Source organism: Eptatretus burgeri, chromosome 5, assembly GCF_056783735.1.
Source record: "Eptatretus burgeri isolate ZD-2024b chromosome 5, Ebu_testis_v1, whole genome shotgun sequence".
NCBI classification, from domain to species: domain Eukaryota; kingdom Metazoa; phylum Chordata; class Myxini; order Myxiniformes; family Myxinidae; genus Eptatretus; species Eptatretus burgeri.
This window is the reverse complement of record NC_140965.1, coordinates 39,038,874-39,065,186: the sequence shown is the minus strand read 5'-3', so window position 1 is coordinate 39,065,186 and position 26,313 is coordinate 39,038,874. Positions and strand designations below refer to the sequence as shown.

Here is a 26,313-nt window from a genome sequence, read left to right as displayed (position 1 = left end):
TTACAAATTTTACACTAAACCATGGCCCAGGATCAATGGACTCTGCAAAAAGAAAGCAGTTAGCAGGGAGCCAGGCTGCTCGCATGCAGTCTCAGGCTCAAACAATGCAGGTGACAGGGAACGTGGCCGGCTGCTCACACGCAGTCCAAGGCCTTCCCTTTTGAAATGAACCCAGTGAACCACAACGGTGCATGGGCTGCACAAACGCAGTCTCCGTGCCAGCTCAAGTGGCACACGCAATGAGCACAACGGATGGATGGATGGATGGATTAATGGATGGACGCAAACACGGTGCACGGGCCGCCAATGCAGGCCCGTGTTGTCGCTGCCAACAGGGCAGTTCTTGCAGCTTGCAAACTGTTGCTTTGATCCTGGCGCACATGGAAATGAACAGGGGGGGGGGGGCAAAGCAAAATTGAACGGGACTGGTGAATTGGGGCAGTGGGCATGGCATGGCAAAGGCAGCAGGCAAACAAAGCCGGCAGAACAGGGCCGCTGCAGGCAAACACAGCCGGCAGACGATCTGGCCGGCACAGGCCTTGCAGTAAACAGCTGCAGACGATCCAGCCGCACAGGCCTTGAAACAAAACACGGCCAGCCGATGAAGTGGGCCGGCCTTTGCTTTGCAGTGGCGGTTGGTGCGGTGGTGCTGGCCACTCGGTAGGCGGGCTCAGACCTACCCTACGGTCTCCCTCCCAACCTATCGCCTTTGCCTGTCACTGTCCATACCCACTCCCTTAATTTGTCCAAAACCAATTTAGCCCCACCTAATTTTTTTGTTGTTTTTATTTTTACTTCCCCACTATAAATCATCCCCTAACCCCCTTTATCATCCTTGTTCGGCTAACCTATCCTGTCACCTAGCCTACTCCCAACCCCTAAGTTCCCTTCCCGGAGGGGAATAAGGGAGAGCTCGCGTCCTGTGCCGAGGCCCAACGAAGCCTCAGAATGGCCTCCCCAGAGTTCAGTTATCTAACCCAAAGTGGGTCCAGCGGCCCACAACGAGAGCGAGGGGATGGATGGTGCGGAGGGGTACACTTCCTAATCTACCCTAACCATTTAACTGTTAAACTACCCCGGGGCTTTCAACAAGCGCCTCGCACTTAAACTATTGGTTCTAACAACTCAGATTCCCGTCGCCTGTGTTGGTATCCTTACAATTTCGGGCCTCGCCCCCTAATTTTCTTCCCGTGCCCTCACACGGTCTCATGGCTGGGACGCGTGGCTCCCCTTGGCAGGCACGACCCTCTGCCGAATCTCCAGCTCTGGCACACCCAGGCACTACACTGCCTCCGAGCCTACCAGCTCCCTAAACACCGGGGAGTGCCCCCCAAGGCACCTCCCCTGAAACGCACACGTTGCAGGCTGGCTTCCCGGGCCCCTTTTCGAGGGTCACCCGCGCCCACAACACTGCCCATGCGGCTATTGGCGCCCCGGGCCCCCGCACCAAGCAGATGCACCTGTGCCCACTACGCTATCCCGGCCCCCCATGGGCCCTTGGCCTACTACGGCCGACTAGCCTGGTGCCTGGGGTACCCACTGAGCGATACTCACCTTTCGCAGCCACGCTCCCAGCCCGTCAACAGGGCTCCTGCACCCCTCCAAATGGGTATCGAGCCTACTTTCCCACCAACAACAAAACGACTTCCATTTTTCAATTTGACTAACCCAGCTAACTGACTTTACACTGACCCCGGGGTCCCTTGGGCGGGAGTCACTCCTCCCCCCAATCACTCATCGCACCATGCATTCCCCATTCGCTCCACTCATACAGACCTGCTGGCCTCACTCACTCAACAAGCACACGTACTCACCTCACAACCCACAACTCTTCAACACACACACACACACCGCTGAACTCTGCCATCCTTCTAACTACATCCCCTAACTAACTCGTGCTCCCACGTCGTCCCTTACACTAAAGCACGTTCCTTTTAACACTACGTAGCTAAGCTACGTCCCCGCTACACATTCACTGTCTGTCTCTGTCTCCAAATATCCCAAAAATTATTTCCTCAACCTAAATCTCATCCAAATCCCTCTACCTAATCCATTCCACGGGCCCCATGAGGACTTACCCCTGCCCCATGGAGCCGGTCTAACTAAGCTAACCCTTCCCCCTAACTAGTGTCCATCCTGTGCCCAGACCAAGGGGATCATCCACCCCTTGCCCAGGAATCCTGTTCACCCGAAAGTGAGGCTTGCTTTTTTTTTTTCCACATGCGCAGCACCAGCGCGGCAACTCACAGCTCGCGCACTTCGCACCTGCCCGTGACGTCATGCAGCTGCACATGCACCTCGTCCCTCTTGGACGGTACCATCCGGCAGGGATTCACCCTCCTGCCGGATCCCAACCACACACGAGGCCATGATGTCACCCGGCGCATAAAAAAAACAAGCCTCATCTCGAGGGGTTCCCCACGCGAACACATGTGCTTTGCCCGTGGCAGCTTAACACACCCGCCCGCGTGGAGAACCTGTCCGGTCCAAATGCGAAATCCTGCCTAAACTTTGTCCGTCCGCGGGATCGGCAAATCCACCGCGTGCGTTTCTGGACCGGGACTTCACTCTCGCAAGCGAGCACGTGGGGGCCTCGTGCGTTGCACAGCACGGACCTCGCGCTCGCTGCTGGGTGAACCCGGCACGAACCCCGAAACAGCTACAGCCGCAACCCGGCTTTTGTCCCTCTGTCGCAGTCGTCGTCTCCATTCGACACATGCACTCCCGCGTGCCATGACACTCACTCTCCACTCCATCACACTCACACTCGGAGATGCGGCTGCATGTTCACACATGCCCACCGTCATCTCCCTCACATACCGCTCTCTCACACACACCGTCTACCTTGCACTCGGCCGTTCACTCACGCATGCTACCTCCCTCGCACACGTGGCTCCACGCACTCGCGGCCTTCCACTCACTCGTGACATTTCCTTCACACAAACCACACCACTCACACACGCGGGGGCACTCGCCCGCGGTGCCTCATCCACACACGGCATGCTGGGAAGCACGCACTCCGGCACACTTACCACCACACCACTCACACACGGGGTCGCTCCCACACACGGGGGCGCACTCACACCTTGCACCACACACACCGGGACAACCACACTGGGGATTTGTGTCCCCACAAGGGTCTCCAGGGCCTCTATACCCCCCAAGCTTTCCGTGCACCTGTCCACAGTACCCGTCCCCTCAACCTCGCAAAGCACGACCAAACCCACCTGGTCGTGACTCGCCTCAAGGGGGCATACTCCCTCCCCTCGTTCCTGGAGAAGGACATCCAGCTGCTCGCACTGGGTCCCTACACGCTCCGCGAGCTCACCCTCATTGTCCACTACCTCTGTGTGTGTGTGTGTGTGTGTGTGTGTCTCTAATCCCGTCTTCATCGTGTAGTCTTCCCTCTATCGTTCCCATCTCCCGTGTCTCTGTACATTTATTAGTTTCTGTTGTCCCCTCGTGTCAATTGGTCTCTGCTTCTTTCTGGCGTCTTTCCCTTATCTTTATGTAGGTCAACCTTGCTTTCTCCTTAAGTCGCTCCCGTCCTTCCCTCTGTTTCACTCCTTGCTCTTTCACGATCTCCGCGTACCTCCTCCTTGCTTTCCGTCTTAATTGTTCTTTTCTCTCCCTCCCAATTACTTTCACCTCGTCTCTTATCTCCCGTGTCTCTATACATTTTCTCTCCTTGTTCCTTATTTCTGTCTCTTCCTGGTTCCTTTTTCCTTCCCATCTGAGTCGTTCTTTCTCTCTGAGCCCCATGAGCTGTTCGTTCTCCCTCCGGAGCTCCTCAATCTCCGTTGACTCCAATCTCGCTCTCCGTTTTAGTTGTTCAATTTCACACTCATATAGTTGTTGTTTTCTCTCCCACTGTTCCTCCTGCTCTTTGTTTTCCAATCTCATTGTTTCTTTCAATTGGCTCATTTCCTTCCTGTGTTTCATTCGCTGTTCTCTCACTACTCTTCCTCGTTTCCTCTCCTGTCCTTCCTTCTCCAGTTTCATGGTTTGCTTCATTTGGTTAATCTCCTTTTTGTGTTTCATATGCTGCTGTCTCATTACTCTTCCTCGTCTCCTCTCCTGTCCTTCCTTCTCCAGTTTCATGGTTTGCTTCATTTGGTTAATCTCCATTTTGTGTTTCATTTGCTGCTGTCTCATTACTCTTCCTCGTTTCCTCTCCTGTCCTTCCTTCTCCAGTTTCATGGTTTGCTTCATTTGATTAATCTCCTTTTTGTGTTTCATTTGCTGCTGTCTCATTACTCTTCCTCGTTTCCTCTCCTGTCCTTCCTTCTCCAGTTTCATGGTTTGCTTCATTTGGTTCATCTCCAGTTTGTGTTTCATTTGCTGTTCTCTCACTACTCTTCCTCGTTTCCTCTCCTGTCCTTCCTTCTCCAGTTTCATGGTTTGCTTCATTTGGTTAATCTCCTTTTTGTGTTTCATTTGCTGCTGTCTCATTACTCTTCCTCGTTTCCTCTCCTGTCCTTCCTTTTCCAGTTTCATGGTTTGCTTCATTTGGTTAATCTCCTTTTTGTGTTTCATTTGCTGCTGTCTAATTACTCTTCCTCGTTTCCTCTCCTGTCTTTCCTTAACCAGTTTCATGGTTTGCTTCATTTGGTTCATCTCCAGTTTGTGTTTCATTCGCTGTTCTTTGTCTATCTCCTCGCACTTCAGCCTCGCCTTTTCTTTCAATTGGTCAACCTCGGCTTCATGTTCCTTTTGTTTTCTTTCCCATTGTTCCTCTCGTTCTTCCCTCTCCAATCTCCATGTGTCCTTCAATCTCCTGATTTCTCCTTCCTGTTTCATTCCTTGCTCCTTCAACTTCTCCTCGTATTCCAACCTATTTTTTTCCTTTTGTTGTTCAGTTTCAAATTCATACTCTTTCAGTTTTTTATTCCACTGTCTCTCTTGTTCCTCATTCTGCAATCTCATCGTTTCCTTTAATTGACGGATTTCTTTCTCCTGTCTTATTCCTTGTTCTTTGTATTTCCTATTCCACTGTCTTCCTTGTTCCTCATTCTGCAATCTCGTTATTTCTTTCAGTTGGCTGACTTCCTTCTCCTGTCTGATTCGTTCTTCCATCATTACTCTTTTTTTGCATCTCATTCTGCAATCTCGTGGTTTCCTTCAGTTGGCTGATTTCCTTCTCCTGTCTCATTCCTTGTTCTTTCAATACTCTTTCTTGTTCCTCATTCTTTAATCTGGCCTTCACTTCCAGCTGTTCGATCTGTACAGTGTGGTTCCTTAACGTTTCATTCTTTGTTGTCGTTCTTTCTTCTCTCACCATCCTCAACTCTTTTTGTAATTCCCTCTCTTTGTTTTGGTGTTTCTGTAACTCAGAAGCTTTCTTTTCCAATTCCTCTCATCTCCGCACACTCCGACTTTGCTTTGGCTTCTAATTGTTCAATCTGCTCAGTGTGGTTCCTTAACATTTCATTCTCTGTTCTCTTCCTTTCCTCTTTTAACATCCTCAGTTCGTCTTGTAATCCTCTTTCTTTGTTTTCGTGTTTCAGTATCTCAGAAGTTTTTGTTTCTAATTCCTTTCTCAATTTGCGTGCTTCTTCACTCATTTCATCTCTTCTTTCCACCGCTTCCCTCCTCAATTCGTCCCTTTTTTTACTGTATTCATTTAGTCTTTTCTGCCATTTCTTTCCCATTCTTATCTCCCCTTCCAGGATTTCTCTTTTAAACTGGCTTGCCCTTACCTCTCGCTTCAGTAGTTCCAATTCCCCATCTTGTTTGCGTTTTTCCTTTTCGAGCTTTGTTTTCCTTTCTCCTTTCTCCCTCAATTCTTTGAACTGTTCTGACTTTTCCAGCAATTCCTCCGCCCTTTCCTCGAGCTGTCTCTCTCCTCTTTTTATCTTCCATTCTAGGCTTTCTCTTTCCTGATTGCCTGTTCTTATCTCTTCCTTCAATTGTTCCAACTCCCCATCGTGTTCACATTTTTTCTCTTCCAACTGTATTTCCCTCACTCTCCCCTCCAGTTCTTTGAACCGCCTTGCTTCCTTCAATAATTTTTCCATTAATTGTTTTACTTCCAAGTCATGCTCCTTTTGTTTCTTTTCAAGCTCGGTTTTCCATTCTTCCTCCCATTGTTTCCTTTCCTGGGAGATACCAATCTGCTGTTCCTCTATTCTTTTGTTCAGTTTGCTCTTCGCATATTCCAACTGACGGGTATAAAACACTACCAAATTATTTTGCCCACATAGTTCGTCGACTCTATTGGCCAAGTCATGTTTTTGCCACCGAATTTGTTCCAGTAAATCGTCCAATCGCTGTGTCCCCCCGTACACGTAATTTTTCTGAAGCTCGTCTGCGTGCCGTTGTGACTCGTCCACTCCTCTTTGCACCTCCTCGATATATGCTTCATAATGCTTCACCTTTTCCAACACATCCCCCAATTGTGCCTGAAGCCTGCCAATGCTTGCATAGTCATCCTGCCACGCCTGCCATGGCACATGCCGTGACCACGTGCCTTGAACCGGTGACTGGGAGCTCACGCCTTGTGCTGTGCCATTAATATCAGCCCGCTCCGTGCTGCGCTGAGGTTTGATCGCGCTGCCATTGTGCGACTCCGTTTGCCGGCAAAGTTCGTGCTCAAGCCGCTCCCACTGACCACAGTTAGTGGTGGGGTTATAATTATAAAAAGAACCGACCTGGGCCATGGATCCTACATGACTACACATACCTAATACCCCCGGCTCCCGCTCGTCTTGAGACGCCATCTTATTTCTCGTAAAGGGTGACATATAAATATAAATACAAACATATATATATATATATACATATAAATACAAACATATATATATATATATACATATAAATACAAACATATATATATATATATACATATAAATACAAACATATATATATATATATATACATATAAATACAAACATATATATATATATATATACATATAAATACAAACATATATATATATATATATACATATATACAAACATATATATATATATATATATATATATATATATATATATATATATACATATATACAAACATATATATATATATATATATACATATATACAAACATATATATATATATATATATATATATATACAAACATATATATATATATATATATATATATATATATATATATATATATATATATATATATACAAACATATATATATATATATATATATATATACAAACATATATATATATATATATATATATATATATATATATATATATATATATATATACAAACATATATATATACAAACATATATATATATATATATATATATATATATATATATATACAAACATATATATATATATATATATATATATATATATATATATATATATATATATATACAAACATATATATATATATATATATATATATATATATATATACATATAAATACAAACACATACATATATATATACATATACATATACATATACATATAAATACAAACACATACATATATATATATATAAATACAAACATATATATATATATATAAATACAAACATATATATATATATATATATATATATATATATATATATATATATATATATATATATATATATATATATATATATACATACATAAATACAAACACATGTATATATATATATATATATATATATATATATATATATATATATACATACATAAATACAAACACATGTATATATATATATATATATATATATATATATATATATATATATATATACATATATATATATATATATATATATATATATATATATATATATATATATATATATACATATATATATATATATATATATATATATATATATATATATATATATATATATATATATATATATATATATATATATATATATATATATATATATATATATATATATATATATATATATATATATATTTGCCATGGGTCAAAAGTTTTAGAACACCCCCATTATTCCAGTTTTTAATGAAATTTAAGCAGTTTAATGTTTCAATGTACTCTGAAATTAAAGCAAAGAACAAATAAATAATTGCAGATAAAAAATAAATCATGGAATCGTTTTGTTAAACAAAATTTAATCTAAATTTTTGACTCATAAAAGTAGCCACCTTTTGCAGATATAACAGCTGAACATACTGGTGGTATTCTTTCTACAATGGAAATCAAATATTGTTCGGAAAGTTCTTCCCAACACTGTTGCAGAAGTTCCCACAAATGTGTTGCACTTGTAGGTTGCTTTGCTTTCACCCTTCTGTCCAGTTCATCCCAAACCAGCTCGATGGGGTTTAAGTCTGGAGACTGTGCTGGCCATTCCATGATTTGAAGCCGACCTTCTTGTTCTTTTCTTCTAAGGTCGTTCTGACATAGCCTGGAGGTATGTTTTATGTCATTATCTTGCTGTCGGATGAACCCCTGACCAACTCGGCATAGACCAGAGGGTATTGCACGGCGCTGCAAAATGCTGTGGTTGCCCTTTTGGTTCATGGTGCCAGTCACTCTGTGCAAGTCGCCGACTCTAGATCTAGCAAAAGAGCCCCAGATCATAACCCTTCCCCCTTCATGTTTGACAGTTGGTGTTACACACTGAGGAACCATCCTTTCGCCTACTCGACAGCATACAAAAACCCTGCGTGATGAACCGAAGATTTCAAATTTTGATTCATCGGTCAATAAGACCTTCTTCCAGTTTTCAGTAGTCCAGGGACAGTGCTTCATGGCCCAGGCAAGCCATTTTTTATTTTGCCATCTTAACAATGGCTTTCTTACTGCCACTCGACCTGTCAAACCTGCAGCTCGAAGTCTTCTCTTCACAGTTGAAACTGAGACTTCCTTACTTTGACCAGTGTTAAGCTGTGCTTGAAGCTGCTGTCCTGTGAGCCACCCATCACGCAAGCTGTTGACTCTCAGAAACTTGTCTTCTGATTGTGTTGTGGCTTTTGGTCTGCCAGACCTCTTCCTGTCAGAGTTTCGTCCAGTTTCCAAGTGCCTTTTGATGGTGTAGGAAACTGAACTCACTGACACCTTGGCTTCTTCGCAATTTCTCTAAAGGAAAGACCTACACTTTTGAGGGATATGATGGTCTGTCTGTCTTCCTTTGTTAATTGTATTTTTCTCGCCATTATGATAGCAATATACTACTTCCTGCAGTGCAATATTGGCCAAATAATGCTTCAGAGGGTGAAGCAACATTGTCTGTTTCAGCACTGCTTTTATTCAGACAGAGGGTTTGTAACTAATCAACAAAAGTTGGGACACCTGTAGGAATTGTTTGCATCAACTTTCAAAGCTTAATTTACTTCCATTGCTGCAGAACAGCTGCAGTTGCTAACCCATTACTTGTTCCCTGAAAAGAACCTTTTTTTAACAACTCTGAAATTTACATTATTTTTCAGTTTTTGGTGACCTAAACTTTTTTTTTTAACCTCTGGCAGTTTACCACTTACCTTTGTATCTTTTCAGGTAATTCACTGGACTTGAACTGCTTAAATTTTAGTAAAACTGGAAAAATGGGGGTGTTCTAAAACTTTTGACCGGTTGTGTGTGTGTGTGTGTGTGTGTGTGTGTGTGTGTGTGTGTGTGTGTGTGTGTGTGTGTGTGTGTGTGTGTGTGTGTGTGTGAGTGTGTGTGTGTGTGTGTGTGTGTATATATATATATATATATATATATATATATATATATATATATATATATATATATATATGTATGTATATATATATATATATATATTGTTGCAGGCCAGAGGTCCGGTGGCGAGAATGACCACTAGGTGGGGAAAGTTACGTCGATTCCCACCGGACTCTCGAATTGTAGGCCGTCGCTGCGGATAATTCCGAGAGGCGGCGGGTCGCTTCACCAACCGCAGATGCCAATACCTCAACTGCATAGTGTAGGGTCTTCTTGTCGAGAGCCAATTTACCTAATTAACTATGCGATTTCGACTACCGGGGAACCACGCCCTCGTGTTCTTGCTCGAACACGGTCACTCTACCAACTGCAGTAGAGTTCCAACCACCGACTCCCAACTCCGGTTCGGGTGCTGTCCAGCGGAACTGCCAAAGCTGTGCCGGCTATGATGAGCAAATTAACGGGAACAAAGACCCAGCTAAAATTCAGATCCGAACCATGCTGGACCAATGAAAGAAAGGATGGAAATGAACTGGGAACATTTCTGCAGTAATTTATTTACAATAAAGAAGACACAGAGCAAGACTTATTGCAGAATATACTGGTGTGAATTTACAATGTTCAAGAACACTTATGCAGTTTCCAATTACAAGATGGGCCCACACACTCAGATGATTTATTAAAACACCCCCGCCAGAGCCAGAGGGGGGAGACGTGCTGGGGGTCGCAGTTCGTTTGGGTACCTGCACGTTAAAGGGAGGTGGTGCTCTGCGGTGCGACACCTGCGAATGGTCGTGTGGCTCAGCCGACAGTCACGCATGGGACTCGTGCCCGTGGAGGAACCCGAGCAGAGCAGTCGGAGTCCCAGGGCGGAGATCAGGGTCGCAGACAGGGGCTCAGGAAAACTCCAATGTATGCCAGCCAAATGCAGAACTCCAGCTCAAATGCTGCAGACTCCAGCTCAAACTGCACGACGCACACCAACCAACTCAACTCCTCCAAAAAAACTTTCACCTTTGAGACTCCTCTCCACAGAACTCCTCTTGCACTGAGGATGGTGTCGTCTTTTTATGGACCTCCCCGAACGGGGCGGGGGCTCAGTGAAACAGACGTCACCGTCCGCTCTGATTGGACGGGGCTCCCATGGGTCCACCCTTTTCTGGGCAGGGCCTCAGCCAGGCACCGGCGAGACCCACCCACTCCACGCATGTGGCCTCAACAAGAAAGAATTGGAGCGCTTGGAGAGGCCGAATAGGAACTGCGGACTGGACATTTTTGTCCCGTATGCTGTGGCCAGCAAGGCAAGGGTTGCAATCGTTGGAAGGTACTGTGGTTGGTTGTTGGTTTGTCTGTTGGATTGATCGTTGGAGGGTTAGTTGGATGGTTGTTAGATGTAATAACCTACCTAAAAGGACATCGCAATGCACACCATTGATTCTCCCACTCGACAAAAGGAAGGGACCTGTCTCACATGTACTTAACGGAATAACCGAGTCTTGGGACATCTGTACGTTTGAATGCATATGGTTTCCAGATCCGCAACACTATATACACACACACACACACACACACACACACACACACACACACACACACACACACACACACACACGTGAGGTACCCATGCTATGCATGGCAAGGGGCTGGACAGTCGGTTCATGAAGGACTTGGGCAAAAAAAAAAAAAACTTATTTCAATTGACCCCAACCGAAGTAAGATGGGTAATATTTCTATGACACCACAATGGCAAAACTGTAAGTGCCGAATCCATGAATGTAATGGGTGGAAACCCTCACATCATTTCCTCATTCTGCTTTAAACTCAATCTCTCTATACTGTATTTCCATTCCAATCACAAATTAATACTGCACCATTAATATAATAAAATAAAATACAAACACTCCTTGAGGTAGACGCATGTAGACGCCGTTCTCACGTGACACCCAATGCAGACTAATCTGCCGGCGAGAAAGGGCGGACATGAAACATTTCATATGGATTGAAAATTAAAATCATAATTGCATTGAGAAATTTTTGAAACCCCTCACCTACTTTATGATGGACAAAAGCAGGGTCGTTCAGGTGGAAAGTCAAAATTACAATTGTATGAGATATCAAACCAGCGAATGTTTATGCAGAACCCGTCATTGTGTTCACTTCCGGATCAGGAACAGTTTTGTATGGATTGAAAATTTAAATCATAATTGTATTGAGGTATTTATGAAACCTCGCACTCACCTTAGGACATCTACTGGGACCCCAAAACATTTCACAGAAGGCTTGACAGGGCTAGCCCCAAAAGTGAGGGAGTAGTTCACAGATGGACAGAAGGACAGACACTGCTGTTTTACAATATAGATTGTTACGGACACGGAGTTCAGGGTTCGCGATGTGGGGGAGCTTCCCAGGCTCTTCCCAACCTCTGGCCCTTCAGGCCGCCATGCCATGGAGGGCAAACCTTTCCATCGAATAGTGCAGACTATGTTCGACCAATATGGAAAAGATACAGCGAGCAAGTTGGAAGAAAACATGTACAGGTTTATTTATATAGGGGGAACAATGGGGGAAATTCATGTGGCACATATATACAGTCAAGGTTTTCGTCACAAAAAGGGCAAAGCATATATTTAGGGGTTTGTGAGGGTGTGACATGCATACAACAGGGAAAATTTGTATGGCATATATGGCATGTATGTACAGCGAATAGAAAAGACACACAGAGCAGAACTTGTTCCCTTCATACTTATGAGCCCCTTCTACAATCTCACTTCATATGTATACACAAGACATGGCACCAATTGGAATCACAACCGGAGAAATGTAGAGAGGAAGAAAAGAGTACATTGAGTGCAGAACAGAGCATGGGTATGGCGACTCCCCATCTTACACAGATGCGTGCAAACTCGTACAGCAAACAGACTCGTGCAGCTTACAAGCTTCTCCTTGGTGGCTCTCGTGGCCCGAACAGGCAGACCTGATCACCAGCTTGGCCAAAAGACTCGTGGTAAGGAGAGTTTGATGGTCGAAAGTGAGCCAAATCAAAAGTCCCGGTAAATAAAAAGGTGTCGAGAGTCGAAGCGCTCAGCAGATTCGAGATGCTTGGCAAATCGAGATGTTTGGTAGTCAACATGCAAAGAAGGGCTGCCCGAAATGTCTCTTGTCCAGGGTCTTCAATGAACATCTACTCTCCCACGAAGGTCAAAACTATCTGTTCTGTTTGAAGGTTTCGCTGTTCTGCTCTGCATGGAGGCCCAGCTGCTGGGCTTTACAAAGGTTAAAACTGATCTATTATTTCACGAAGGTTAAGCAATCTGTTCTCTGCAACTGCTTGATCCACTCTATTTCACATCCTCCTGCTATGGAGGTAAATCTCAATGTGTTCATTAAAACCACTTGGAGAGGATCTGTTGTTGTTTGTGGAATGCATGATGATGCTCCTGTTGAACGCACATGACATCAGCTGCCCGTTGAACCACAGCTACCGCATTAATTATCTTTTTGTTCTGAATGGGTTGTTTTGCAAGTCAACAAAAAAAAAAATGAAAAGACCACTGCAGAGCTAATAATTTCCTCCATTGTGTCCAAATGTTTTTTTTTTTTTTGCAGTTATTGAAAAGAACAAGCGTTTTTATTTTCCATGTGTACAAGCACCCACTTAAGAATATTTTGCACTGGTCAAAAAAGCAATTCTGGTCCATCGTTTTGAACCAATAAGTGATTCATGATGTGCATGGCAGGGGGATGATTTCGGATGTGGAATGGAAGAGGGGGGAGGGATTTTAGATTCAGGAATGAACTAGTGGATTCAGATGAAGTGATACGTGGTTTCAAAAGCAAACAAGGCGAGGGACGGTGATAGAGGGGCAGCCAGAGCCAATACAGGATCAAGAGATGAAACTGATAGATGGAGGAATTGAAGAGAATCCGAACATTCAAACTCATGATGCATATCCCTTTCAAAGGTCCACTACACAAAAAGTAGGATATCTATCTCACATAAACTAAAGAAATATCTGCCTTTGGAAAATCCTATATGTCTCTGAATACATATAGGGGTCTTTTCCATAACCGCAATGCTCCCACGTAGATGTGGCATCCAATATAAATTTCACTAGATCCCACACGCTGACTTTGAAATGAGCCACGGGTTTCCTTAGGTGTAATTCACTCCCCCTAATCACTCATCCTCTGCAGTTTCCACAAGCAGGAGTACACTCCACATCATGCTTCTTGCATTTGCACCTGAAGCTGCTGCAGTTGGTTTGGCAGTTGCACCTGATGACCCACAGCAGTTCCTCAAAAGCAGGAGCTCGGTTTATCTGGTGAGGGCCAAGCCCTTATCACTATCCTGCCATCCCCACTTTATGGAAGGAGTCCCACATCCCCAGATCCCTTGAACCTGAAAGTACACACAAAGGCTGTGGTACTTTGCTGCTGCTGATGTAGATGGTAAGCTCTGTGGTTGAACGTGAGACATGCTGGAAGCCACCTTCTCATAGAACTGCTTGTGCCACAGATTGTCAAGGTTTTCGCTGAGTTTCCCATTGTCGAGGATCACCAATGTTTTCTCTTCTGCAGCTGCATCACCATTGGTATAAGCTGAATGTGCATCAGACACCTTGGCTTGCTCATGGAAGTGACTGCCTTTCTTGAATTCATTGCAGGAAGCTCTTTTCCTGATCTCGTCGAGGTGAAATGTTGTGTCACATCCAAAGACAACATGGAGGAAGAGCATGTGTTGTATATTCTGGACAAAGCTGTTTCTTGACCACCTTGATGTTCCAGATGCGAGGGTTCTTCCTGTTCTTATTAGGCTCTGAGCAGAAGAACAGGTAATGAGATTGAGCTTGCATATAGTAGCACAATAAGATGAGGTGGTCTGTGTCACCAGCATCACCGACCAGCACACTATTGGTGACTGCAGCAGATTCCACAGCCTTCTGCACAATGAAGAGCTCGGCATCACCTGAAGCATTCATTGTGTGTCTAAAAATTCCTTCCTATGACTTCCTACAATCCCAAAAAAATGAAGATTTTTTTTTACTGATTTCAGGACTTTCCCCATGCAAGATTTCTTTGGACTTTTTAAGACACCTTCCTAGGTCTGATGCAAGTGAGAGACCTTTTTTTGCAATTTGTTTGAAGTCATGGTACATAATGCCTGTACTAGTTCTCTGTTACTAAACAAAGGCTGGTTGAATCTAAAATTATGTATCGTGTTACTTTCAAACATTCAGCCACCTTGAACGCCTAAAATTTAAACATCATTCACCAAAATACACAAGAGTTCGCATTTGCTGAATACAAAGAAGGGGTTGCAGACAACTACTACCTTGAGATAATATAATCAATTAAATAATCATGCAATTAATTCGGATATGGATGCGCACACACCCTCTTCATCGTTGTCCTTTATAGTCGAAGTCGGTGAATAACATAAGACATGCAAACAACCTCGGAATGTAAATTCATTTATGATGTAGGAGCTCCTGCCTCACCAACCACACTGAGACAACAAGCAGTGTAACCTGGTGTTAAGGGAAAGGGATATCCAAGTTGACCAGGCCACTTTCCACCCACAGTTTTACACGGGGATTTGGCCAGGGTCCCAGTGATAGCTCACCTATTCTTCATGAAGAACACCGTGGGATCTTTAACGTCCACAAAATGGGACACCAAGTCCATAACGTCCATCTGAGAGATGGCACACCCATTGATGCCTCGTCTTGTCTGCGAAACACCGGGATGATAGTTTATAGCTGGGTCGAGATTTGAACCCAGGCTCGACAGCTCAGAGGTGAAGACTCATATGTCTAAGCAATCCCAACTGTGCACGCACATATGCACCATATTTGTTTGTTGATTAAGGTTTGCAAATTTTTCAACATTACAGCAGTTTTAACATTTGAGCTGCAGCCTGTTAATAACGAATAGATAAAATTAAACATGACCAAGGCTGTTATAAATTTCCAAAAATAATCTCGAATAATTAATGCATTTACATATATATATATTTGTTGAACAAGCAGTGACTTAGTTGATGAATGACATTATGGAAACTTATTTTTATACAAAGGGCTTTTGCAATGATTTCACCTTAAAACTGAACAATGCCTCACATTCTATTGTGTCATCTTGATTGACTTGTAATGCTATATGCAAATTAATTATTTTGAGGTATATAAGATGACAATACCTTACACATTTTGCATCAAAATGACTATTGTACAAACCATTGTCATAAAAGCTGGAATTGTCGATTGTCATCGTTTGAATACAGAAAAACAAGGTTAATTATTCCAAATTTAGCCAAAATTTTTTAGTGTTCCATTTGCCTCATTCTATATGAGCCATCTATTTAATACATACACATCTTCTCCATAAATCTATTTCCTTTCATCCTATTATAATCCCCCAACCGTCAGCCCGGTTGGAAGCTTGCAGTTTGGGTCATGTCCATCCATCCGTTCGAAGCTTCGACTTGAAAATGACTGGACGAATTTCATTTCATGTTTGGCACATAAATGCAATACTATGTTGGCATGAGGCACATTCAATTTATTTTGGGATTAAAAAATAATAATAATAATAAATGGGAGAGAATATTTGAGGATTGCATATATATATATATATATATATATATATATATATATATATATATATATATATATATATATATATATATATATATATATATTGTTGCGGTTGTGGAAATTCACAGAACACCATTCAGGTTCCCCGATGATCAGTTATGTCAATAAGTGTGTGTCCAGGTTAGCTTTCCCCACCGATGTATAACGGAAATTATTCATGTGCCGGGCTGTGAATCTTGAGGTAGTGTTATTCTTTCCTATCTTTATTTTAAACATCTCCTCACCACCTTCGCCACAACCGCCAACATCTCCTCGCCACCTTCTCCACAACCGCCAACATCTCACCACCTTCACCACAACCGCCAACATCTCACTACGATCTACACAGCGCCGCCATCTTTTCCCCAACAAACAACATCTCCACAAACGAACACGATGGCATCCTCAACAGCGGCAAAAGTGATTTCAAACACGGTCGCGCATGACTGGCAAAACGGATCAAAACAACGAAAGGGGTGGAGCCAGCCGGGGGTGAAAGTTCAAGGGTGAAATGGACACGTGCCGCCTTCGGGTGGCGAAGCCTACAGCGGCTTCACCCTCCGGGCTATAAAAAGGCACGTTTCGATGCCGAGACCTGAGTTGGGCAGAGTTGGTCGGTGGAGGCAGTGGAGTGAGTGAGTCCACACGGTGGTGGTTGATCGGAGGAGTGGAGTTCGTTCGTCATCGGAGCCAGCCAAGTCACCAAGTTGTTGGCCGTTGGAGTCAACAGCGAAGTCGCCAGCCGGAGAGAGGTCGCCAGCCGGAGAGAAGTCGCCAGCAAGCTACGTGACGGTTCAAGCGATTGGGCCCCGAGTCGATCGAGCGACGCTGAGGAGTGAGCGGGCTCTTAAAGAACATCAACTCTAAAAGAGCAAGGCCCGTTCGCTCCTCTGAAGCATCGTCGGCCAGGCCCGATCGACCAGGCCGTGCTGCTAGGCCCTGGACCAACCAAGCCGCCCTTACAACAGCTGCCACTTTGACAACAGAGACATACGGAGGGTCGCCAACAAAAAGACCATCGCGTCGCCTCAAGGGCGACAAAGGTAACCTGCACGGCCTCGAAGAGCACCTTCGGTCATCCCAGCTCCGATGAACATTAAAGGCTTACGAGCTCAGTTCTGTCTTTCTTTTCTGGGGTTTTTGCATGAAAGTCTGTGGCGCCTTGTCCATAAGTAGAATTACTGTAAGTGCATGTACGTAATAAATAGATATCGGCTGTAGGTTTTTGCTAGTGTCATGTCCCATCCTCCCATTCATTGCATACGTGTGAAAATAAATGTCCCCATTGTTGAAATGTCACCTGCTCGTTGCGTCCTTTCCTGCCATAATTGCATTCGGAATAAATAGCTGGCTGATCAATAGCCGATAAAACGTACATCTGGTCCGACGGGGCTTGACGATATAAAACCAGTCGGCGATCGCAATCAGAACTAGCTGCTTAAAGCGGCTCGTTTTCGTGCAGGCTCCGTTGAGGTGTAAATCCCCGGCATTTCTGTCTGCGCGAATAATTAGGTACATCGACAATTTGGCGATCGACCCTGTAGCGCGTGGACAGAAGAGTTGGCTGGTTTATGGTGTGGTTAACAACACCCGTAGCTGGGTTTCGGCGTTGATCCGAAAAGCTGTGACTGGATTGCTCGTTCGGTGGGCACGGCCGCAATTTAGCTTAAGGCGGTCGCCCGCACGCCGAACGGGTGAAAATCCACAACAATATATAGCCTACATTACACATACATGCAAAAATATTAAAAATATAAAACTCATTCTCATCTTCGATTCACTGACTCACTCACATTAAACATCGGTACCTTCCGGATGACGTAGAAGGCTGAAATTTTGTGCGCTGATGGACATCGAAGCCGATACACCAGAAAAAAAACAAAAAACACAGAACTGTTGGATAGCATCTGTGAATGAACATATTAAAAAAGTGAAGATAAATAAATGAAAAAAATTAATGCCGGTAAGCAACCCGAGACAATGGGGAAGTACGGTCATTTTATGTGCTGGCGGACATCAAAGCTGATACACGAGGGGGGGGGGGGGGTGGGTCAGAACCGTTGGAAAGCATCCGTCAATGAAAATATAAATTAATTAAAAAAAATGCAGGTAGTGACCCGAGACAATGGGGAAGCACTGCTCGTATAATATATATATATATATATATATATATATATATATATATATATATATATATATATATATATATTGTTGTGGATTTCCCGCCCGTCGGCATGCGAACGACCGCGTCTAACCAATTGCGGTCGCTTCGCCCACCGAACGGACAATGCAGTCGCGGCTTTCCGGATCAACGCCGGAAACCAGTCAAGGGTGGATTTTTAACCCCACCACAACCTTGTCCGCACTCTACCCGCGCTACAGGGTCCGATCGCCAAATCTTCGATTTACCTAATTATTTGCACGGGTAGGTTACCGAGAGATGGTACCTCAACGGGACCGCTTAGAAACGAGCGGCTTAAGCAGCAAGCTTCCTTTTGGGATAACCGAGCGGGGTATGATCGCACAGTCCCGTTAGACCCGATCACTTTACGGTCTATTTAAAAACCAACTATATTCCGAGTGCAAGATGGGGCAGTTGAATGAGGGAATGGACGCAACGAACAGATTTACATTCACACAAGGACATTTATTATAATAAAGCACGTATGCAATTAAACAAGGCAAAACACGTATGCAATTATACAAGCAACAAAAGCACGACAAAACAACTTTGACCGTCTATACGGAATGCAATGCAAACATTTAGAGCACACAAATCACTTAACAATTTCCTACTTATTCGACGGGCCCACGGACACACGTACGCACGCACGCACGCACGCACGCACGCACGCACGCACGCACGCACGCACGCACACACACATATACCCAAGAAACGGTGGCAGAGGCCTTTCATAACGGGCTCAAGCTCAGAGAACAGGTGAGTTGAAACCCAGAGCCTATCTCGAACCTCTCCACCTCGTGTGGTCTTCAAGTTGTTCGGACCCGTGCTCCAGCGCGAGCAAGCTGGATCCAATCGCCGTGAGCTGCGATCTTTCCCGAGCTCCCGCGAATCCTCCCACGCTTCTCAACACGTGCTGGTGAGACGAGGTGCCGATGCGTTGCTTCCCCGAGGAACCACCTCCAAGAATAGGTCGATGAGTCGCACCAAGCCGGGAGCCAAAATAGAGAACAAAGAGCTCCACAAACCAAGAAGAAGAAGAAGAAGCCACCATTCGCAGCTCGAGCCGAGCGACCGGCTTAACTTACTTCCAAACAGGGCAGCATGAAGCAAAAAGCTCTCCCGAGCCAAGCAAAAGCCGAAGCTCACGGAACCATCAAAGCAAAAAGCCTCCTCCCGAGCCAGGCCTCAGCCGAAGCTCACTGAGCCAGCCGAAGAAAAAAGCTTCCGAAGGCCTCAACCCTAACCCAAGCCAAACAGGACCCGAAGGTCTGCTGAACGACTACTCTCTGCCGAAGCAAAAAGCTTACTACTCCAATTCCCTTCTCCAACTCTGCCCACGAACAAAAGAAAATATCTCCTCTGATCCTTCTCCCGCCCTTCCCCTGCTCCTTCTCCCGCACTTCCCCTGCTCCCGGCGTGACTCATGACTCATGCCCTCGTGCTCCATCCCCCGCTCAGCCACGGGTGGGAGGGAGTTGTTGACATCACGAGTCACAGGACGGCAGAAGAGGGGGAGGGATGTCTCCATTGTTCGTTCCTTAACTGTTAAATCGATCCGCAGCGCATCTAATCGATTTCTGAACATTTAAACAATGAAAGGTGAACTATCTAGGGAACAAGTACTTATTGACATAGCTGACTAAAGGAACCTGAATGTTGTGTGCAATCGAATTCCCAAATTCGTAACACATGTATATATATATATATATAGATATATATATATATATATATATATATATATATATATATATATATATATATATATATATTTGTTGCGGTTGTTGAAATTCACAGAACATCATTCAGGTTCCCCAAAGATCAGTTATTTTGATAAGTATGCGTTTCAGGTTAGAACCCCCACCGATGTGGAAAGGGATTTGTTCGTGTGCCGGGCTGTGAATCTTTGAGGTAGCCATTTTTCTTTCTCTGTCTTTTCTTTTAAAACAACACAACATCCTCATCATCAACAAACAATGCCATCTTCGCAACCCAGCATCTCCTACAACACAAAACAGACAGAAACCGTCATCTCCTCACCATCGACGAACAACGCCACCTCCACACCACCAGGCCAACTTCCGCGCGCGAGCCAATTTGCATAAACGAATCAAAACAAGGGCATCCCCGAAACCAACTAGTGACGTCGGACTTGGGGTTTCCAGCTAGGCTTTTGAGGGGTGAGAGGTCGGAGGTCAAGAGTGGGCGGAGCCCCAGCCTCGGGTGAGAGTTCGAAGGACGGGCGCTCAGCCTTATAAAAAGGGTGGAGTTGAGTCGCAGAAGTCAGTAGGGGAAAGGTGGAGAGCGTCGGTCGGAGGAGGGTGGAGAGAGCATTGGAGAAGTCAGAGAGCGCCAGACGAGAGTCAGAGGTCGTCTGAGAACAGCCGGAGAGGAGCGCGTGCCATAGGTCCTGCCAGCTGCGGTGGAGTCGAGCAAGCTGCGTCGTGGTCCGAGCGAACGGCCCTGAGATGGTCAAGCGACGTCGCTGAGGTAGTGAACGGGTCCCAAAGAGAATCAACTAAAAGAGCAAAGACCCGTTCACTCCTCCAAACGCGTCGCCGGCCAGGCCCGACCGACCAGGCCGCGGTGAAGGCCGGACGACTGAGGGGAACCGAGCAAGCCGCTCGCCAAGCTGCTCAAGCAGCTCAGCCCCTCAAGCGACTGGCGCGTTGCAACACGAGGGCCAAGCAAGAGACACCAGGGGTCACCGACCCGAAGACCGAGCCGTCAAAACGGGCGGTCAGGTAACCTGCCCGGCCTCTTGTGAGCCTTTGGTCATCCAGTTAGAATAAAGGCTCACGAGCCCGTTTCTTTTCTCGGGTTTTGTATGAAAGTATTCTGTAGCACATTGTCTTCTTAAGTATAATTGTTGCATAAGTAAATAGAATAAATTTACATAATAAATAGAAATCGGCTGTAGGCTTTGCTTGTGTCATGTCCCCTTCCCCCATTGATTGATAATTTGAAAAAAATGCCCCCATTGTTTGAATGTCAATCTGCTCGTTGCGTCATTTCCTCCCATTGACTTCCACGGCGCGTTCGGGAAATTGGCAGGCTATTAAAGCCAAATAAAAGTGGTCACTTGGTCTGACGGAACTTGGTGATTAGCAACCGCTCGGCATCGCACACGGAAAGAGCTCCCTTAGCTGCTCGTTCCCGTACGAGTTCCGTCGAGGTATAAATTCTCAGTACTTCTGTCTGCGCGGATAATTAGGTATATCGAGATTCGGCAATGAACACTGTACTGCGTGGACAGAGTGTTGACAATTTATGGTGCATTAAGGCACCCATAGCAGGTTTCCGGAGTTGTCCAGAAGCTATGATTGAATTCCGGTTTTCGGCGGACGCGCGACTGCGGTTGGGCCTTAAGCGGTCGTGCGTGGCTGTCCGAACGGGGTATTTCGTTATGTGTGTGTATATATATATATATATATATATATATATATATATATATATATATATATATATATATATATATATATATATATATATATATATATATAGTTGTGGATTTCCGCCACTATGGCGTGCGGGCGACCGCCTTTAGCTAAATGCAGCCGCGCGCGCGCCCGCCGAACGTGGCAATCCAGTCACAGCTTTCGGATCAACGCCAAAATCCAGCTACGAGTGTTTTTAACCACACCACAACCTTGTCAATGCTCTTCCCGCGCTACAGGGTCAATCGCCGAATTGTCGATTTACCTAATTATTAGCGCGGACAGACTACTGAGAGGTTGTAGCTCAACGGGACCTGCTCAGAAACGAGCCGCTTTAAGCAGCTCTTTCCATCTGCGATTGCTGAGCGGTTTTTAATCGCCAAGCCCCGTTGGACCCGATTATCTTAAATCGGTGTTAGAAACCAGCTATTTATTCCAAACGCAATTATGGCAGTTCAATCGAGGAAGGGACGCAACGAGCAGGTGAATATTCAAACAATGGGGGTATTTATTGTACACGCATGCAGTCAATGAAGCAATGGGTGGGGGGGGGGGATGGGGACAGGACACGAGCAAAAAGACCTACAGCCGTTGTTTACCCAGTATGTACATGCACTTATAACAATCCTACTTAAAGGACAAGGCGCCACAGACTTCCCTGCAAAAACCCCAGAAAAGAAAAGGGAGAACTGGGCACGTAAGCCTTTAATGTTCCTCAGAGCTTGGGAGACCGAAGGAGCTCAGTGAGACTGTGCAGGTTACCTGCCACCCTCGTGGTGACTTGCTGGGCCCTGGTTTGGCGACCCTCGGCCCGCACTCCGCTGGACTCCACCAGTGCCTTCAACGGCGCCTCCAATGGCGATCTGGCTGGCGACTCCTCTCCGGCTTCTACTCAACCAACTCCTCTGTCCAATTCCACTCACTCCGGACTCCAACACTCAACTCTGGCGCTCTCCACACCGACTCGCCAAGGAGACCAAGGAGAGAGACTCTCATCAGCTCGCCAACCACCCACTCTCTTTCTCGGCGTTCCAACACGGCCCTTTATCGCCTCGGGGCGTTCGCCCTCCCTTCTCGGTGCGCGGGGGAAAATTCCCGGGGAGGAGTCGAGTTTTCATACGTTTAGTAACAGTCACTTCTGTTTACCTTTACGGGTCTCCCCCAACACGTCTCCCGAATTATTGTGTCCTCACCCATCTTTATCGCGGGCCGCACAGCCGTTGCTTTTGTTTGTAGAGGAGGGCTGGTGTGTTGTGGAGATTGACGAGGTTGTTGAGATGTTGTTGTTGCAGTGTGGTTGGCGCTGTGGTGGGGATGGCATGGTGGTTGAGATGTCGTTGTGGTGGTGGAGGTGGCATGGGTGTAGTGGTGTCATTGAAGAGATGCTGTTTGTTTGAAAGATGTTGGCAGTTGTGGAGAAGGTGGTGGTGAGATGTTGTTTAAAATAAAGATAGAAAAGAATACTACTACCTCAAGATTCACGGCCCGGCACACGAATTATGCCCTTTAGACATTGGTGGGGAAATCTAATCTGGACACACACTTAGAGATAACTGACCTCTGGGAAACCTGAATGGTGATCTGAATTTCCACCACCGTAACAATATATACATATATAATATATGTATATGGGAGAGACCACCGTCTGCATGAGATACAAACTGGACTTTATTCTCAAACACCACTATTCAAGCTAGCCTTTCCAACCTTCTTCCATAATCTACATCGACTCACCCAATGATGACGCTTTGACTCCACAGCCACATCAACCTCATTCATCTCACCAATACCCACTGCCTTGCTGTACCTCAGGCCAATCATCTCGCCTAGCCCACAGACACCTTTGGATCACGATCAGACCCAAGTCCAGCACCATTACAGAGCCTCTTACACCAAGGTGCAAGTGTGCTTGCCATTCCGTCACATTCCTCACAGCGGAGACCGCCCTGCTGTCCAGCAAGTCATCTATGCCCTTCCTGGCATTCGAGCTACAGATGGGAACCACTGCACATCAGCCCCATGTTGCTTCAGAAGCTGGCATGAATGATGCAGTCGGAGGACAACTAGAGGCGAGTCAGCACAGAAACCTCACGGGGAGGGTGAGGTCACCCTGAAGCACATCTGGACCAATGGGCACACCATACCTGGAGGCAAGAGGGTGGCACATGACACGAGCACCCAGGAATAACTCCCACAAGAGGCGTGGATTCATCCTTGCTCCCCCAAAGCTCCACCACCCCTCCCCCTTTGTGTAAGTATTGAGTTGGTTTGGCTGGAGAGAATTACGAGGAGAGCCTCTGAAGCAAGAGGTGGTGATGGTTGTTGTGGGACAACCATTTGTGATGCTTGTTGCGGAAGGGAATGGAACGCTGAGGAGGAAGCAGTACGGGCACAGAATTGAGCGAGAGGTGAAATCAGCAATCATAAATGATAGGTAATTCTCACTCTCAAACATTGTCTTTCTTCTCCAACTCTTCTCCTGTGGATGCACAAGAGCTATCAGTGAGGGCTAAGCCTGAAGAACGGCTATATATATATATATATATATATATATATATATATATATATATATATATATATATATATATATATATATATATATATATATATATATATATATTTTTTTTTTTTTAAAGAAAGACCACCGACTCACACCTTGTCTTTCTCACTCTATGCACAGACACCACATCTCATTCGCACATCTTAAACATGCATCCAGATACCACCCCCCCCTCTTTCCATCCCTGCACTTTGGACTAGCACATGCCCACATGTACATGCCAGGTAAGCCAGAGGTCACCAACATCTCAGCTTTTCTCATCTCTTACTATTTTACGCTTCCAGGGAGTGATCCTGATGGCACCTGTTATGTCAACGTAAGTTTGTGTAAGCTAGATAGAATCGGTGTATAGTTCTGCTCTTTGTCTTTTTACTGCATGAATGTGTCACTGTTTGTCTTTTGCTACACCACATGAATACTTTATGTCCCTACTGTATGAATATCCCGTGAATAAACCCCTTATCTTCACTATGCCACATGCTTCCTTATAGATAAACCAGTCAGTTCAGTTTTAGCTGCTCGCAGTGTCCTTTCCTCCATTGGTCCAGCACAGTCTGCAGTATTATTAGACAGGAAGTTTTACCTCACATTATTTGCTCTCGTTAGCCAGCGTGTACTCACTGTCTCGCTCCACAGCAATCCGAGAGCATGAAACTCAGTTAATCTAGTCAGCTCCTTTGGTAAACGGTGTATATGGATAATCCTGTTGGAGTTGGCAAGGTTAATCGACATTCGTGCTTGTTTAGCAACCTGCCAGGCCATGGAGTCTTCCGCGGCATGTCAGCCGACAACACCAGGCGCTCCAGAGGAATCTGAGTGCTTCGATCCCTCTTGCGGTAAACCCAGAGCCCCGGTTCAGGAACAATATTGATGTGAAAATGGCTCCAAGGTGTTTACATTGCTTAGTATAGTTCAGTTGGCTCCATTACAAATTTAATAGATTAAGGACAAAGCAATTAAATTGTGATATCAGATGTGCATCATTATACAGTATGTAATACATAGATGATGTCTGCCCCTCCTTATGTATGTGTCTTTAAAAAAAAAAAGAGAATAATTGAAAAATAATAATAATAATAATAAATAATAATCACCATCCCTCTGAGTCTTTATTTAATGTTGTACACTTTGTAAATCTATCTTTACATTCTTTTTAGTGTCTGCGTAGGCCTGGAGGTGCTATTCTGGGCAGGGAAATCCTCGCCACCATCCCAAGTGGCCCGCAGCACCAGAACATCATGGCCAGAGGTCGCGGAAGGGTCGCCCCACCCCCCAACCGGACCAGTCAACCAATGGTGAAAGGAGATGGAACCAGCGTGTCATGTGGTTGGCCCGTAGTATTAAAGATGGGTGCATCCAGCAGAAGCAGAGAAGCATGAATGCCCTTGAATTTTAGCTGTGCACTTCGCTCGCTCCTGTCACAGCCCAAGTCACACCACACCTGTGCCAGAGCCATGCCCTCTCCATGCCCCAGAGTGATGGGACAATGTGCCTCGTTTCCACATCTAAAGCAAACCAGGACTGGGCCTGGATCCTCCTGCAATATTCTGCCAGGTTTCCCAATATTCCTTTCTGCCCTGTGGATTGAATCTGTCTGCTCCATGATGGTGTGATTGCTTGGACCAAAAAGGCATAAATTAAGGCATATTCATCATTTGGTCCATGGGCCCTTATGATCGTTAAGGGTAAGGAGTTTTTATTGCATGATAATAGTTATTGCTTGCTTCCATGTATATTCCCTACCCATGACCATTGCTTGTTTATTAATCAAATATACCTGGTGTCAGGAAGCATTCTGGTCAAAGTGATCATTGATAACTGAAGGAAGCCCATTGAGGGTTAATTGTCTGTAGCAATTAAGGCTGCAAATCACGACTGTGGCACATGTCT

General features: G+C 45.1%; 1 protein-coding gene across 2 annotated transcripts in view; it reads right to left on the bottom strand.

Moving 5' to 3' along the window:
* Positions 1-12,129: 12,129 nt before the first annotated feature.
* Positions 12,130-26,313, bottom strand: part of HS1BP3 (HCLS1 binding protein 3) — a 43,137-nt gene continuing 28,953 nt past the window's right edge. The window contains exons 8-9 of one of the 2 annotated variants that reach the window (XM_085881537.1): positions 15,236-15,342; positions 12,130-14,428 (exon numbers count right to left, since the gene is read on the bottom strand). In XM_085881537.1, coding sequence (XP_085737663.1) covers positions 15,243-15,342 — 100 coding nt within the window. In that variant the 3' untranslated portion in view covers positions 12,130-14,428; positions 15,236-15,242. Of the gene's footprint in view, positions 15,343-26,313 lie in introns of both variants that reach the window. The other variant, XM_085881536.1, reaches the window with a different exon arrangement.